Source organism: Bremia lactucae (assembly GCF_004359215.1).
Source record: "Bremia lactucae strain SF5 chromosome Unknown BlacSF5_NotPlaced_49_SHOA01000009.1_1371882bp, whole genome shotgun sequence".
NCBI classification, from domain to species: Eukaryota; Oomycota; class Peronosporomycetes; order Peronosporales; family Peronosporaceae; genus Bremia; species Bremia lactucae.
Genome location: NW_027152062.1, coordinates 1,101,801 through 1,115,559, shown reverse-complemented (window position 1 = coordinate 1,115,559; position 13,759 = coordinate 1,101,801). Strand labels below are relative to the sequence as shown.

The window sequence follows — 13,759 nt, the reverse complement described above, 5'->3', positions numbered from 1 at the left end:
GGCTGCAGTGAGGCGATTTGCTCTCACGCACATGTCCCGCCTTGGCTCGCTTGTCGAAGAATTCATCGATATAATCGACTTGTGCTTTCGGCAACGGCCATTGCCTGGTCACACAATACTTGGTGCCAGGTTCGAGGTCTATCTCGTGCCCAATGCCTCTATCTGCTGCTAGGCGGCTCGGCACTTCTTCTGGGAACACATCGCGATGTTTCCACAGAACCTCAAAGAACGGACTGTCTCTCAAGGTATCACAGCCTTAAGCAGCGAACCGTTTATCTTTATCCGTTTCTAGGACGCTCTCGTCCATTGTGAACGACGAGCAACAGTCCACCAAGTTCTCTTCAGGAACTGGTGTAACTATTTCGTGGATCTTTCCTTCCTATAATTCGGCAAGGAGCAGATCCCACGACATCTCCGGGAGATTTACTATCTCCTCGGCAGATTTAAAGACTTGCCGGAGCACCTCAACTGAGGATGCCTCCGCAATTTCGTCTTTGACGGCCTCGAACACCTCGTTTGAAGGCCCGTCCTCTTCATTAAAAACTGATCCAAAGTTCACTCGTTTAGACGTGCCTTTGATCGTCGTAATCTATCGGGAACTCGTTCTTCGAGTCACCACGACCTTTGACTGGGAAGTGGGTGCCGTTGCACTCCTGGCTAGCGCACCCCTTCCAACCGCACCAGGCTCTAGGCACTGTGCCGGTTTATACGACGCATGACTTCTTGTCAGCTCGCCGTCTACTGCCTCAGGCTCTCGGCTCTGTGCGAGACTATGGGATACAAGACGACTTGTCATCGTCCTTTTCTCTTCCTCAGTCTCCACGAGCTGGGTAGGAATTGGTGACGTTTGACATCCCATCAACGCACCTTCAACTGTGTTTGACATGACATCAGTTGCATACGCCTCTCGCAGGAGCACATCCTTTCCGGTGTCCTGCGTAGAGTTCGCAACTGTGCGTGTACGCCAGTCTATCCATTAATGGTATTTTGCCAACCATGGCATGCCTAGGATGAGGTCATACGGACTCTCCCTACCTAGCACTGTGAACTTCTCCTTACAAGAGAAGTCACCAAAGCTAAAGGCGAGTTCTACCTGAACTCCCTCAGACTGAACGAGCGCGCCATTCGCTAAACGAAGGGTCGCCTCTTCTCGCTTGCCATCCTGGTAAAGCGACTCAAAAATTGCTGGTCTTTTGTTAGAGCCGCGAGTTTTACAAACATTTGCGAAACACCCGAATCCACTAGGAGGGTCATCACCTGGTCATAGCCTTATACAATAAGCGCTATAGACCAGCAGGGTTGAGGTCCGAAATTTCGAGATCTCAAGGACTATGCTACCCATTTGTTTGACAACTCTGAACTAAGGGGTTACTTCAGAGTCCGCGTCAGTAGGGCATCTCACCCCTACTCCGCTCCTGCATCTTCCGACCCCTCAGTGGTCGATGCAGAACTCATGCGTCTCGCACGCTGGTTCTTGCTAACGCCCTTTGGCAAGGGAGTCCTCTTGGTTGGCGTCTTCACCCCAGCAGGGACCCCGGCATAGCAACGAGTCATCATATGGCCAGGCTTGCCGCATTTAAAACAGACAACATCTGCATTGCCCAGCTCCATGGGACTGGCATCTGTCTACTCGGACGACGGCTTATAACAAGCTGTCGTTGAGGCACTGTTGTAGGATAGTTCCACAGCTAAGGCAATTTGGACTGCCTCTTCCATCGTCTACGGCACCTTTCTTAAAAGGGCCTGTCGCGATGGGCCATGCCGTAGTCCGTTCATAAACGTGGGCACCTTAATGTGCTCCGGAACCGGACCTACGGTAATGGACGCCAACAGCGAGCGCATCTCTTGCAGATACTCTTGCACATAATCTTGCAGAGATCGCTTCGACTATCGTGCTCCAAAGAAGCGCGCCTGAAGAATCACTTCGTTGTTCGGCGGCTGGTACATGGCGCGAATCTTTGCTTAAAGATCGCTTATGTAGTGAACGCCTTAACGTTCGCAATAAGCGCCGGGAGTAAGTCCACTCTGAGGCCTTACCGCGCAGGTGCGACATGGCGTACGACACCATCCGGCTGTCGTCCTCGATGAGCTGCGCGACACCGCATTGCTCCACGGCTAACAGCCAGTGGTCAATCGTGAGCGCTACAGTTCAATCGTACTTGGGCGGGTCCTTTCGAATGGGCCTCGGATGATGCGGCCGGGCAGAGAGCAGCTCAACAGTCCTGTTGAGAGCCTCGCTCCGAGCCTGCTCACGCCTCATCTCATCCTGAGTCTGATTGACGGACTCCGCCGCAACATGGCTCTGTGCCTCGGACGCGGATCTCCGCTGTCCGAGCACAAACGCCTCAAACTTCTCCAATTGAGCAACATGTTCCCCAGGAGATTTTCCCAAGAGCTTGGCAAAGGCTTGCTCACCAAGTCCCTGCGCCAAGTGCCTTGCCAACTCCCAATGATGTTCGGAGAGGTGAAGGAAACGAGCCCAATCGATATTGAGGCTCATCCGCACGTACACACGCAGACATGCGGGTTGTGGGGGGGATTTCGAGTGCTACGAAGTGTAGGCGGGCACGTCTAGATGCGGCCACGCTCTTCTTTGACACACACCCTAGCAAAGCGAGGAAGCCGTTAAACGTCTACTCTCGTGTGCCGTGAGGTAGTTGTGGTGGGCGCCTTAGCGACCTCATCCAACGCACTAAGCACTCTAATAAAGAGTCGTCACGGGAGCGGTAATCCGACTCCTCGTGCGCACTTACCAAGCCGGAAGTAGTTTTCAGACTGATTTATATTTAATTGTATTAAACATAAATACCTATTTTTACCAGTCATAAAATGTCATCTCTGTAGATAACAATAATATGTATTGCGAGCGTATCTTTCTAGATACCTCGCTTAACGGATGACGCTAGGCGCCATCCCTCCTAATATGAATGCACCTTTGTGCATCACATACACAAGGGTGGGTCACAATGTGAACCACACTCAAGTGGAGATCAAATTACTCTTTTTAAGTAATTGGCCATCCCCATAAGTACACTTTGTGTACTTAACGGGGACTGCGTATCATTAGGGCAACTTTAGCCCGTTAGAAAGCGAACATCCAAATGAGGTGGACAGACAGCGTGTTTGCAAATCAATAACGGCATTTAACAAGCTAAATTCCAGCCACCCAAACGCCGAAAGGTGCTCAACGAGATTAATCAGCTATAATAAACTGATCGTGTGCTTACTAACAGCTGATTTACCGTTTCTTGTGACCTTCATTATGAAGGCATTAAATTTTTGCGCTTGATTATTTTTTCACTGTTGTTTTTAATTTGGAAGAAGATTAGCGGCATTTGCGCTTGTCTACAGCTTTTCGTGTAATCCAACTCATAGACAGGCTTTGTATATCATGTACTAGGTCTTTAACAACGATTACCACAAGTACGTGTCTCTTGCATTCATGTGTCCTTCAGAATGCGTTGATCTCTCAGCAATTTTATATGGAGGATTGCAACAATATAAGGGCTTTTTGTTGTAACGAATGAACAAGTTTCTGTAACCTTGAAGATTTCTTTATATTTTCGTCTTCAGACCGTTTTCCTAACGCAATGATTAAGCCGAGCGTAGCTTCGATGGTTTTAACGATAAAGAACTTATATATGTTGAATGTTTTCATCGGCGGATTCGTAATTATGTTAAGCTCGGGCTCGGTGCCATGCGCAATGTAGTCAAAGCGTTCGTGACACCACGTTCTGAATTTAGGCGAGATTTTTTTTATCTTCACGCATAAGCGTTTGAGATAGGGATCCTCATTCTTTTCCACATAGTCCTCATCAAAGTCGGTAACTTACGGAGATGTCATATGACAAAGGTATTCGAAACACAACCGTAAGGTCAGCTGCTTGATCCCGAATCTCGAAAAGTAAATGAAAACGAATGCCAACACTCGGTGACAACAGTCTAATGGGAAAGGGTGCAACGGGATACGTTTCGGCTGTCAAACTTTAATGTAGTAAAATACGCTTCATAGGTAAAATACCGTTTTCTGTTAACACAGGTAAGAGCATTAAAGTCCTATTGATTCATGGAAAATACGTGTTCCAGCCACCAGATAGAGATCTAATGGCCAAAATCTATTATTAGGTAATTAAAGAAAGGCGTTTTGCATTTAAGACACAAATAAAGCTCACTTCATCTTTTGATGTAAAGCGTGGCGTGCCCTCCTAGCCTTTCTAAGGTATACTTCTGGGCACTAGTTGCCACTTGATTTTAGAAACTACTGGGTCCTTGAACTCGGAGCCCTTTAAGCTTTACGAGCTTGTGCAACTCTTAACTTGGCATTTTTATAAGTCCTATAATACAAAGTGATTTTTTAGTCAATAAGTCTTCTTCTGACTCAAGCTGTAACCGGGCACTGCCGACTTGTATAACTTCAGTACAAGTCCACTTTGCACTGTCTCAGTGCGAGTGGTGCCTCACGTCACTTCACGTACACAAGTACGTGCAGACGAAGAGTCTCTTTGTAACACTTGCTTTAAAGAGGGTTCATTAAAACTGTATAAAATATAATTAAGTTCTTCTGTTTCTATCTATTTAATACTAACACAATTATAAACTAATATAAAACATGTAATAAAGTCTTTTCTGTCTCTCTCTTTGCGCGCTTCCAGTGTGACTGGACCGCGGAGCAAGTAGATTTAATGGCCTATATCTACTAATGGATAAGCTTTTTGAATATTATTATCTTAACTATAATTCTTTAATTTATTATCTACCTTTTAAATAACATATTTATTAACAACCATTAAGTGTTAATTTAAATGTAACGATACACCCCGTTATATCACCTCTCCCTTTAACGACAATCCATCTGACTGTCATTGAATAGAGTAGTCCCTATAAGACCTCTTAATTGAAAACGTTGTTGATTGGTCAGAACCATCATTTTTAATTCTATCGCATGGTTGACAAGTCCATGCGGTATGCGAATAGTGCGGCGCCTTCGGCTGCGGTACATGCAGCCGCGGGCGACGCATTAATGTTTCTTGCGGCAGAGCGAGCGTCAGCCGTAGTATCATCTTCTCCCACAACATTAGATGTTGCAGGTGTGCACGTGGTGAGTCACCACGTGAATGCAGCCCCTCTTTGGAGGTCGACTATGAATGCGAGTCCGACGAAACGGCCGATTCGGGGAGAGCAGAAAGTCGCCTGAACGTTGTCAGGCGGCTGACTATGAGCCTTGGAATGAGGGGGTCAATCGGATAGACGTGCTGATAGCGTTCGCTATAGCATGTTTGGTTTCGACGATGAGGATGATTCTTCATCGTCAGCACCGTCTCCCGTGCCGACACTGCATTTATTTCTGTGCGTGGTGATGACGATGGCGTAAGCCATCGTAGTAAAAGTTGTTGTGATGTTCCTGCTTACCACTCAGGGGATCGTAGACGCAAACATTTCTCGTCTTGCCCCAGAGAAGAAGCCGTGGCTTTTGCACGAACAGCTAATTAATAGCTTGTCTGGAGAGACTACTCCTCATAATAAATATTCCTTATTTATTGCGACAAAGCTACATGGCCTTGATCCCAGCGCGAAAAACTTTCGCGCTGAAAAAGATTTTTATCTGGATGCTTTTTTTAAGCATCGATGGTATATTGGCAACAATAAGCGAGACAAAGTCTCGCTTATGCAAGCTTGGAGCTCGTTCATTCGCAATTTCAAAGACATTGGAAGCGAAGCCTGGCTTCAAAACCTTAACGCAATTCGCGTTAACTTTGAGTAATGAACTCCAAACGGTGCAATATTTAAGCTGCATCGGTTGCTTTCGTGAGGCAGGACTTCCATGCCCCACTTGGGGTGGTCCCTGTCCGTGTTGTGTCGACAACACGAATGCGAGTGAAAGGGGATATTTATTCCCTTTCTTCCCCTGGGAAGGGCTCGCATCTCTATCGAGATGCGCGATGCGATTGACGTTTTGCAATCGATTTACAAGCAGGAGCGCGTGTTTTTCGATGGACCTTCTGATCCATCGGACGGGTTTCGTCAAACTGACGGACAAGGCCCTCCACGTCAACAACCAGCTGGGAACGAGGCTCCCAGCTGTCGTGCGAAGGTGGATAACCGCGCCAGCGAACCACATAACTCGTTCGCTACCCCTTCACATCACGGTGGTTTATGATGCGTTCCACAAGGATACATTGACCACCGTGAAAATCCACCAACAATGGTTGTGGTGGAGGAGAATAAATTAGATCCGACCCATGTGTCGGATCAAAAGTCGAAGATCGACAAATTCGACCGCTACTCCCATGTATTGGAGGAGGTTCTTGAGCACAAGCGCGGTGAGCGTCACTCGTTGGAGCAGACGGTGCAGGCTCACTATATTGAATGGTCGGAAAACCGTTCGACGAGTGCATACTCAATATTGAAGTACGAACGGAACTATCACGCTCTTCGTGATGATCTGTCGCCAGCTCATCGCGGTTTCGAGGATCTTCGGACTAACATGAGAATCTCCAGATTCAGCATGCGATACTAGTTCGTGACCAAAAGAATCTTTGACGGGTTCTTGAAAAGGGTGGCCAGATCCGTCCTCGGAAGAAACTGCGTATTGATGGTACGGGCGGAGCCGACATACGTAAACGTAGGATGCGAACGCATCCTACGTGGCAATACTATTGTGTAACGCTTTGCCTCTGCGATGTAGTACACGGAAAGGCCCAATGAACTTGAGTAGTAGTTTACTGCTACCCGCAATAGTGACTACACGCTAAGGTAAGTTTACCGTAGAGAGTAGTACTAGATCATTATTTTAAATGAAAGAACGTTTGCTCTTCTATGTTTGTCTGCGTTCCATTGCTACCGGTCCACTGCGTTAGCAATGGAATCCTGTACGAAACGGAATACTGATCTTCGAGTCAGCAGAAATCTCTCTGCTGACTCATTTTTTGTCTTTCAGTGCGCTTTGTGCGCACTGCTATGAGGTCTTATTCTTCCTCGACGTCGGTTGCTTCGACATTGACATCATTAGTGTCGTTGGTAATTTCGACGCGTGATGAGCATGAGTTAGAAATGGTTTTGCTCGTGCGATTCCACCCCCCTTAAACTAAAGGATCTCTCTAATTGGGTGGGTATGCGTGGATGACGTAAGCCATTCACGAAAAACGGTGTATGCGTTGTAGACGCATGCACCGAATTGTTGATGGCGAATTCGACCATCGGTAAAGACTCGCTCAAATTCGGATACGTTTGGACGCAACCTCGAAGTATCTCTTCGAGGAAGCTATTTACGCGTTCCGTCTGACAATCTGTCTCTGGATGATCAGATGGTGACATAGTCAGCCGTGTTTTGAGGATCGGAAAACGGATTGCCAAAACTTCGCCGTGAGTCGTGGATCTCTATCGGAGACCAATTTGCGGGGTAACCCATGGAGTTTGAATACCGTGTCGATAAAGACACGGGCACAACCCAAGGCCGTGATTGAATCTGGTACTGCAGCAAGATGCACCATCTTGCTGATTCTGTCTAAAAAGCAACGATTTCATTTTTTTGTGATCGTATTCGGGAAATCCGAAGACGAAGTTTATAGATACGGACTGCCAACATTCTGCCGGAAGTGGTAGAGGTTGGAGAGGTGCACGGGATGAAGGGCTAGGCTTCACCCGTTGACATACCTCGCAAGCATGAATCTACTTGCGCACGAACTGAAACTGGTGGGGCTAGTAAGAGTTGCGACTTACTATGAGATAAGTTTTCTTACTCCAAGATGCCCGCTTGTTGGTGCTTTGCGACACTCATACATGATGCGCAAGCGAAACTCAATGTGAGTAGGGATAACGACACGTGGAGTGTCGCCGGCAACGGCTGTGTAGAACAGTAAGCCGTTGCGTGTTGTGTATCGATCGCATAACGATCAAGATAAAGCCGGTAAATCTTTTAAAGATATATGAAATGGGTTCATCAAATGATCCGTTAACGCAGCACGTATTTATCATCAGGCTTTCTTTGAGTCATCAAACAAAGTTGAAGACGGAACACTTGAAATGAGTGTTGCAGCAGTGGGGTTATTTTACTGTTGGAGTGCGCAGGCGGCTCGAAATCGGGTCGGCGTGATAACGAATCAGCGACGACATTCAGTCGTCCTGGTTTATATTCGACGGAGAAGTTATACTCCGCGAAGAAGGATACCACCACGCCATTCTTTGCGAGAGGTGTGGGCTATTGACGGCCGTGCGTAATGACGCATGGTCCGTATATACGATGAACGGTCTATCTCCTAGGAGGTAGACCCTAAATTAAGCCAATGCATATTTCATGGCTGGGAGTTCCTTGCCATGCTCAGGGTAATTGCGTTCAACTAATTGCAGCTGACGCGATTGGTAATAGACGACGCGCTCCGCGCCGTCCGTATCGTATTGCAATAAAGCAGAGCCGATTGCGAAATCGCTGGCGTCACAGACCACATGGAATGGTCTGTCTTGATCTGCAATCGCCAAGATGGGCGATGGCATCAAGCTTTGCTTGATGCCTTTAAAGAAATGCCCACAATTAGCGTTTCTACAATCATTTCTCGTATTTTTTCAAGAGACGAGAGCGATGATCTGTCGTCTCGGCATAATTGCGTGAGTACTTGTGCAAGTACGCCGCTAGCCCAAGGAACTTTCTAAGTCCCTTGGCATCGACTGGAACTGGCTAGTCGGTAATTGGCTTGTTTTTTTCGGGATCAGGGCGCACGCTGTGTCTACCGACGAAGCATCCAAATAGTGGTATTTCGCTTGCATCTATTATACACTTCTTGAGATTTGCTTACAATTATGCTTTTGCATAAGGCAAGAACCTGACGAACTTGAGTTTAAATGAACTATCACGTCCGTCTTTCCGCCATTACCCGGCTATGGACGAATACATCGTCAAAATATCTCGGTGCGAATTCTCGCACCGGTCACAACAGATTTTTTACGCATCTGTTGAATGTTTTGGAGCGTTGGTAAGCCCCTGAGGCATTACTAGCCATTACCAGAGCATCCCACTGAAGTGCTCACGGCTGTGTACGGGAACCCGTGTACGCATAAGGATCTGATAAAATCCATCCATCAGATTCATAGACGAAAAGATGGTACTTTTAGACATACCATCTATGATTACGTCTTTTCTAGGTATCGGCGTTTGAGCCGGTATCGTTGCAGCATTCAATTTATTGAATGCGTGCACTATCCGCCACCCTCCTGTGGCCTTTCGCACAGAGGATGAATACGTAAGCGATATTTGTTCAGCGGTAATTTTGCAGAGAACGAACGATTTTTTCAGCAGCTCATCGATGTACGAAAGTGTCCTCGATGTGAAGACTCGGATTGAGAGATATACTACTCAATCCTGGGAGTCACTTGAGACAAATCCTTTGTACAAGGATTTGATTGAATTCAGAAATGTATTCCCTGATACAGTTACATGCGAGTTGCCTAAGGATAAAGGCACTCGATATGAGATCAAGCTCAAACCGGGCTCGAAGTACTGTGTCACGAAACAGTGGCCACTGCCTCGTGAACAAGTACTTGCGATCGACAAATTCTTGATCGATCGATTAAAAGCGGGCCATGTGAGGCAGTCAACCTCCCTGCATAGCTCTCCGACCTTCTGTGTGACGAGTACGCAGATCTGCTTTATACTACCACTAAGCAGATCTCTCAAGAACCGCTTGGGTTCTAGGGTTGGTAATTGAGCTATCGCCGAAGTTACCTTCGGAGGCGCATATAGATCAAGAGTATAAGGGCCTACTCTTGATACGTCAGTAACCAAGACATTCAATGTCTTTGTTTCTTCCTACGATTTATCCACAGGCTGCCGAGGGATTAATCCCTCGGGATGCTGAAGTCTAGTCATTTCAGCATTAATTATTTGAGGAGATTTCTCCTCAAGTACGTGGGGACTTATTCTCTCAACGTCTTCTGGATGTGATTGCGCTATCTCAGTCGGGTTCTCTACGGTTGACTCTCTACTCGACCTAGGATCATCGTGTTGCCCCTATTGGACAACCGGTATATTCCTTAAATGTTGCCTGCTACGCGTTCATTCATGTCTTAATCCAATCGACTTATTCGAGTGGTGGACCTTCGGCGCTGCCAGAGCATTAACACAGCCGCCGGCAGCTGACTCAACAGTGTGATAAGTTATCACACTGTGATCGTGCGCAGTCTTACTAACGACCGTACCACAAGTGAGGATATCGCACTCACTCGAAGTTCATGCACACGCTCGTGGACGCTCCAATACGCTCATAGATGGCCATCTGATGAACAAGTGGCAGGCATCTTTACGGATCGTTGCTGCCAGCTGATTCTTGGCTCATACTTTCTGAACCAAAGTAGACCTAGGATGACATCAAATTTGTCATCCAAATCCAGTACGATGATGATTTCATCATACTGTAAATCTGTTAACGTGTAGTTAAATTTCACTACGCGTTTCGTTACTGTTATCGATGCGCCTGTTGCTAGACGCACAGCGCGAGTGGTGCCTCACGTCGCTTCACGCACACTAATACGTGCAGAGGAAGACTCTCTTTAGAACACTTTCTCTAAAGAGAGTTATAAGTAAACTGTATTTAATATAATACAGTGCTTCTGTTTCTATCTACTTAATACCAACTTAATTATAAACTAATACATAACATGTAATAAAGTCTTTTCTGTATCTCTTTTTGTGTGCGTCCAGTGCTGACGGGGGACCGCGGAGCAAGTAGATATAATGGCAAATATCTTGCAATGGATAAGCTGTTCGAAAATTACTATGTAAAGTAAAATTCTCCAACTCTACCTTTTGTTAATTAATATATTCATTAACAACCTTTTAAGTGTTAATTTCACGTAAAGATACACCTCGTTACAGGCGATTGGCGGCGTTAATTTTAACTTAAAGTAACCAGTAATATTTAGTATTATTTCCTGTAAGAGGAAAAAATATTCTTATTTTATATAAGAAGAAATAAGATAAAATGTACAAATAATTATCTTTATTAATTAGTTGACTTGATTCATCCAATGTTATCAAATTTGGAAATATTGACGCAACGAGACATTAGTTCGAAGAGTGATATAATTCAACTGTTGCACTGCGTCTCCTGTCGAACTGGAAGAAGTGGAAAGTTCTACGGAATTTCTCAGTTAAAGCTTAAATCATTAATTTCACTTTTCAATCTATGCTGTTTACAACCTCAAGGGATAATCTGCGGCGTTTAGAGTTCCCAGAAAGACAAAACACGTATAATGAAGCTCTTATGTGCCATAGTCGGAGAGAGAAGCGTATTCCCTGTGACCATTGACGAAACGAAGTCAGTGGTGGCCTTGAATGACGCTATCAAAATTAAAAACTCAAACAAAATAAAATGCGATGCTGCCGAACTCGAGCTGTACTTGGCGAGAAAGGGGAACGCGTGGCTGTCAGATAGCGAGCCGAGTGCACAGCAACTTATAAAGGGAAATGTGGATGATGACATCGAAAGTATGCTTGATTGCAAGCCATTGATGTCAACTCGGTCTATCCAGCGTTATCTAAACGAAAACCAAATGCCCGCGCCGCAGCCAAGGCAAATTCACGTGCTGGTAGTGGTCCCACGACAAATTCTCTCTATTTCGCGGAACAGCAAAACCGCGAAAACTGTGGAAAGGTATGAGACTCTTTCCAAGACACTTGCTAGTCAACAACAAGTCGAGTCACTTTCGAAAGCAATCCGCTCAATTCTCGAGAGCAAAGATGAGGTTACACCATTTGTCGTTTTGGAAAGCTCGTCTGGTATGGGAAAGACGCAAATGGCATTCAACTTGGACGCCACTGGACAATTTGATATTTATCACATAATGTGTGACAATGTCGATGATAAAGGACAAGACATTAGTGCAGCGTATGCATCACGTAGCCGCGTTTTCGAAAATTGCCTGAAAAAAGACTTTGAAATGACGAATGGGCCAAATACGGGCAGCATTATGTTATTGCAAGGTGAAAATTATTTATCTCTTTATGGCTTTATCTATGCTGCACTGCTCGAAAAAAATGAATTGGAAACAGCTGTTTGGACTCGTAACGATGTCAATCAGGCACTCAAAGATCGTGTTACGAATGGAAAAAAGCCCTTTATCTTTTTTCTAGATGATTTTCCGCGTGAAATTGATCGAAAAGCCGCATCAAACGATCGTTGGGCTTACGATAATAGACGTCGCCTTCGTCTCATGCTAAACGTATTTCGATCGTTTGGTCTTGTTGTGGTAGTCAGCTCCACGAGTGGTACGGCACGAGGTTTGACTTCGGTTTCCTCTGGATCGCGATGTCCTGCGGATTATCTGTGGTGCATAGTGCACCCACTTTTACCTCGCACCGTAATTGGCAGTGATGTTCAAATACTACCAACGGTTTTCCAAAACATTGTCGCGAATAGTCGACCGCTCTTCGCTGAGATTGCTATCCAGTATATACGGGAAAATCCGTGGAATGTCGGCAATAATACAGCAAATTACTTAAATGCACTGGTTGGACATTTGGCACCACTATTGGCCCGGAGGAAGCAAAGACGACATCACGAGTTTGAAATTGGTCAGCTATGCTTGTTGCTCTGCTCGAGTTGTCGTGTTGAAGACGGTAAATTGAATTTGATTGACAGTCATTATGCTTGCTTAGATGAAAAGAGGACATTTAGGCTGTTTCTGAAGGCAAATGGCAATTCTTACAAAGCCGACGAAGCCGAATTCGATTTTGAAGACAGAAGAAGCTGGAAATGTCGTAGTGTGTTTCCTCACCCGTCGAATGACGTCCTTCTTTACTTGACTCTGACGGGCGGTATGTCATATCGTCCGTTTGACCTTTCCTTGCGTGAGGTCTTTTTGTCAGTGCCGACTACAACAATGTATTTGCATGATACCAACGAGCCTATGGACGAGAAGCAGCGTTTCGAAGTGTTCGTGTTCGCGGCTGTCGTGTTGGCGAGTCATGTTGCCGGACTTGGTGGGGTGGCATTCCCGACATTTTTGGGTCGGCTTTTGTACGAATTGGGCGTTAAGTCACAAGATGTGAAGATAGATTTTCCTGTAGGATTTGAGACACGCGGGAATTGGGTCGTTCCATTCTTGTCTCCTCCAAACGTAAAATGGCCAGCTTGGCTGCTTAATGACGAATTAAAGTTGGACAATTTCGTCCAAACTGCCAACAGTGAAACGATCGACTTTCGTATTGATTCCGGGCTGATATCTGGCGAATGCAACGACGAGGAGCAGCCTCTGTCGCTCGAGACAATAAGAAAGATTCTGTCGCGTGTACCGGCTGAATCCAAACTGCATTTGGTAGTGACGAGGGGATTGCAGAAAGAATATTTTATAAGGGAAGAAACATATGCAGCATTTGTGCGAGAACACAATTTGGCAACAATGGATGTCTATCGCGTTTCATGTGGTTCGAAGCTAGAGGAAATTGTTGGGATAGAGAATCAAGAATTGCACAAAGTACAGTGCATGGATGATGGTAGCACGAAGCACTGTGAAAAAAAGCTCGTCATTTTCGTTGAGATTGGCAATGGAAGAATCTAGTCTCCAGAATTCGATTTGCATGCTGTTTGCGTTATAATCAATACTACTTGTTTTGACGTACATTCCATACAAATGCCGACTATATCGTAGGGAAAGTTTTTTTTACCTCTTTCGTTAAGCTGGTTTTTACGATATAATACATTCTTTCTCTAAAATACTACGAAGACACCGTTATGAACAATTAATGCGCCTAGGTTGGAATAATAAAAAA

At 45.6% G+C, this 13,759-nt stretch overlaps 1 protein-coding gene across 1 annotated transcript; it reads left to right on the top strand.

Moving 5' to 3' along the window:
* Nucleotides 1-11,241: 11,241 nt before the first annotated feature.
* On the top strand, nucleotides 11,242-13,548 carry CCR75_006413 (uncharacterized protein; the record flags this gene model as incomplete). Its single annotated transcript, XM_067964483.1, has 1 exon — nucleotides 11,242-13,548. The coding sequence occupies one exon, from the start codon at nucleotides 11,242-11,244 to the stop codon at nucleotides 13,546-13,548; it is 2,307 nt and encodes a 768-aa protein (XP_067820095.1).
* Nucleotides 13,549-13,759: the final 211 nt, after the last annotated feature.